This window comes from Miniopterus schreibersii (genome assembly GCF_964146895.1).
Source record: "Miniopterus schreibersii genome assembly, chromosome: 19".
NCBI lineage: Eukaryota > Metazoa > Chordata > Mammalia > Chiroptera > Miniopteridae > Miniopterus > Miniopterus schreibersii.
This window is the reverse complement of record NC_138119.1, coordinates 10,666,039-10,669,472: the sequence shown is the minus strand read 5'-3', so window position 1 is coordinate 10,669,472 and position 3,434 is coordinate 10,666,039. Positions and strand designations below refer to the sequence as shown.

At 47.1% G+C, this 3,434-nt stretch overlaps 1 protein-coding gene across 1 annotated transcript; it reads left to right on the top strand.

The window, feature by feature from the left end:
- Window positions 1-3,116: 3,116 nt before the first annotated feature.
- LELP1 (late cornified envelope like proline rich 1) lies at window positions 3,117-3,434 on the top strand (the record flags this gene model as incomplete). The annotated part of the gene is made up of 1 exon (XM_081121934.1): window positions 3,117-3,434. One exon carries the CDS (start codon window positions 3,117-3,119, stop codon window positions 3,432-3,434), a length of 318 nt encoding a protein of 105 aa, XP_080978060.1.

Here is a 3,434-nt window from a genome sequence, read left to right as displayed (position 1 = left end):
ATTAGGGTTCCCCATCCTCCCCAATATCTTCTCTCTTCTCTCCCCCAAGCCTCTCTCTGAACCAGCTCATCTTCATCACCCAGCAAACACCTGTTGGACTGAAATGAACTCAAGGTCCCGGGTCTGCCCAGTGGTGCGAGGGCCAGAGCCTGCCTCCAACAACCATGCAAGATGCTTCCTGCAGCCACATTCAACATCCCGAGACTCAAGCCCATCTTCTAACACAGATTGTTCCGTTCCTTCAGCACCCATAAGTACCCCAAATACCTAGGAGTCATCTTTCTTAGCTTTCTTCTTAATTTTCCATTAACCAAATCCCATAAATTTGCCTCTTTGATAATGTTCCTTTCATTGGCATCCTCGTTCTACCACCACTATTGCCTTCCTTCAGACTTGGAGATCTTTATAATTTCTTTAAAACAAATTAGTTCAACTTTTGCTCCATCACTCCGACCCCCAATCCATCCCACACTTTGATATGATCATATCACAATTTTAACCAAAAGTCATTCCTGGTTCATCAGTGAATGACTGCCAAGATGAACTTCCTGGAGCCGAGTTCAAGGGTCTACGTGTCTGAGCCTACTTGGCTTTCCCACACCAATCTCCTACCACCACCTCAGACACACCCCTATTCCAGCCACAAAGACCCACTGGCCAAGCCTTTGGAAAGGCAAGGAAAGAGCTTTCTCAGAGGCAAACCTTTCTACTCTAACCCAATAGGTCAGGACTGGCCAAGAGCATCAAACTCAACTTCTTTAGGCAGTTGGACATCAAGGGGCGGCCACCCCCTGATTGAAAAAAATATCACAGAGCCCAACAAACAGTGAATTATAGTCAGAGACACTGAGAAAAAGAAGTAAGCCCCAGGCTAGTTGGCTCGGTTGGAGCGTCATCCTGTACACCAAAATGTTGTGGGTTCAATTCCAACAAGACACATACCTAGGTTGCAGGTGCATTCCTGGTCGGGGCGAGACCAAACGATCGACAGTTTTTCCTTACATTGATATTTCTCTCTCTCCCCCCTTACTCTCTCTCTAAAAATCAATAATAATAAAAAAAGAAGAACATATCCTCAGATGAAGATTAAAAAAGAGAGAAAGAGCTAAAATAATCTTTGGACTTGGGCCAGGTGTGTAGGGTGGTAAAAGGAAGCTCCAGAGTCTCATATTAGAAAAATAGGGAGGAGAGGACGGTCAAATGGCTCTGGTCAACCCCGGGAGGCTGTCCTAGAAAGGGGGAGAAGGACAAGTTCAAAGGAGTAAAAATTGGGGAGGCTGGGGGAACAAAGAGAGGCCACGTGTAAATGAAGTTCTTCTGCCGCTCACTACAATGGGCCTCCGCGTCCTTAGGGTTCAGTGGTCTTCACCAATGCCTGATTCACCAGCACAAATTTTGAGGGACCCAGGAAGAGGACAGGACAGCAAAGGGGGTGATTAATCAATCACAGCCCATCCTCCTATTCAAGCGCTTGAGTTGAGTTGAAGGCTCTGGAGTCACACAACAATCACTACTTGATGATGCAGTACTGAGGTCACAAGTAGGGGTCCCCTTCCCCCAACCTCTGGTTTCCTCACTGCTGGGCAGAGGAACCAGAGGGAAAAGCCACCTTCCCAGCACAGCTATACCATCCACCTCACTCGACTACTTGTCAAGTTCAGTACCAACCCAAAGGGGTGAGTTGCATGTACAACTGGAAGTGTCCCTTTGTTTACCTCTCCTTTCCTGGGAGTGACCTACAGTACCCCAAGCATTAGACAAGGTTGAGATGGTGGCTGTGTCCAGGAGCAAGTTTCCTCTCACGTTCAGTAGCAAGAACAGGGATACACATCATTTGAAAAAGAGATTCTTGACAGTTTTTGGAGTTCAATTTAATGATCTTTATCTCCAGAGAGCAATACTGATTTTAAGACTAAATCAGATAGTTATTTTATTTTATCAGTTATCATTTTATTTTTATATTGTTAAAGAAATCAGAGTGTGCCAATTAGATCCAACTTGGAAGTCTTGTCAGGAACTGGAAAAGCCCTGTTGTATCTAGAAGTCAAAATGCCCACAGAGGAAGACCTAGCTCAAGGCAAAACTCAACAAACGGACGAGGAATTCCTCCTTACAGTTATATATATTGTGGCTCTAACACATATTTACAGAGAAATTAGAAATGTTCAGTTCACCACATCCTCTCTTAATTTCCTTTCTTACCTAATCACTGGGGGAGGAGGTCCTAGAATCAGTGGTCCATGGGAGCCCAACCATGGTAGAAATGCAACCATCTTCCCGTCCCCAGTACTTGAGTGGAAAAATCAGTTCTCAAGGTTCTGAAGAGTTAGGCTGGGCAAAGGATTGAAAGAAGTGTCCTGGGTCCCTAAGCCCACCAATATACCCTCTCATTCCACCTCCAGAGGGAGTCCTTGAGCAGCCTGATCAAACTTATGGGCTCCGGAATGTTGTTAAATTAATTAAATAAAATGCATGAGGTTACAGGAGACGCCGAGTATATTGATAAGGACATGATTAAACACAGTTATGACTGTGAACTCCTACTAGGGGCTGTGAAATGGGGACAGAGGTGAAACGAAAGTCGAGTGAGAATGGGGAGGTTGAGAAATGTGGTCGCCAATCCACGAAAACCACAAAAGGACAGCACTTAAGTGAGCGTTTGGTCCAGAGCCTGAACATAACTTGGAAAAGCTTGCTTTCTTTCTTTTGTAAAATTTATCTTTATTGTTGAAAGTATTACAGATGTCCCCTCCCCCCCCCATTGACTCCCTCTCCCCCCTCCTGCCTCGCCCCAGGCCTTCCCCACCCTATTGTCTGTGTCTCTGGGCTATGCACATATGCCTATAAATTCTTTGGTTAATCTCTTCCCACCCACCCCCTTTCCTCTGAGGTTCCTCAGTCTGTTCCATGCTCCCATGTTTCTGGATCTGTTTTGTTCGTCAGTTTATTTTGTTCATTAGATTCCACAAATATGTGAGATCCTGGGACAGCTTTCTTAGACACAAGGATGGGCAGAGGTGCGGGAAGGCTGTACCGGTCCCTCCCGCTTGGCAGTGTGGTCTCCCGCATACAATCTGTCCCATATTTCTTCGCAGGGCTCAGGGAATCAAGAAAGCATGTCGAGTGATGATAAAAATAAACCTAACGATCCCAAGAATGAGCCCAAGAACTGTGACCCCAGATGTGAACAACAGTTTGAGACCAGATGCCAGCCCAGCTGTTTAAAGAAGCTGCTGCAACGCTGCTCGGAAAAGTGCCCGCTGCCCCCCAAGTGCTCCCCATGCCCCGTGCCATGTCCCAAGTCTTGCCCTCCGCCTTGCCCCCCGCCTTGCCCCCCACCATGCCCTCCGCCTTGCCCTCCGCCTTGCCCTCCCAAGCCCTGTTGCAAGCCCTGCCCTCCTAAGTGCCCGCCGCCCTGCCCACCCCCAGAGTGA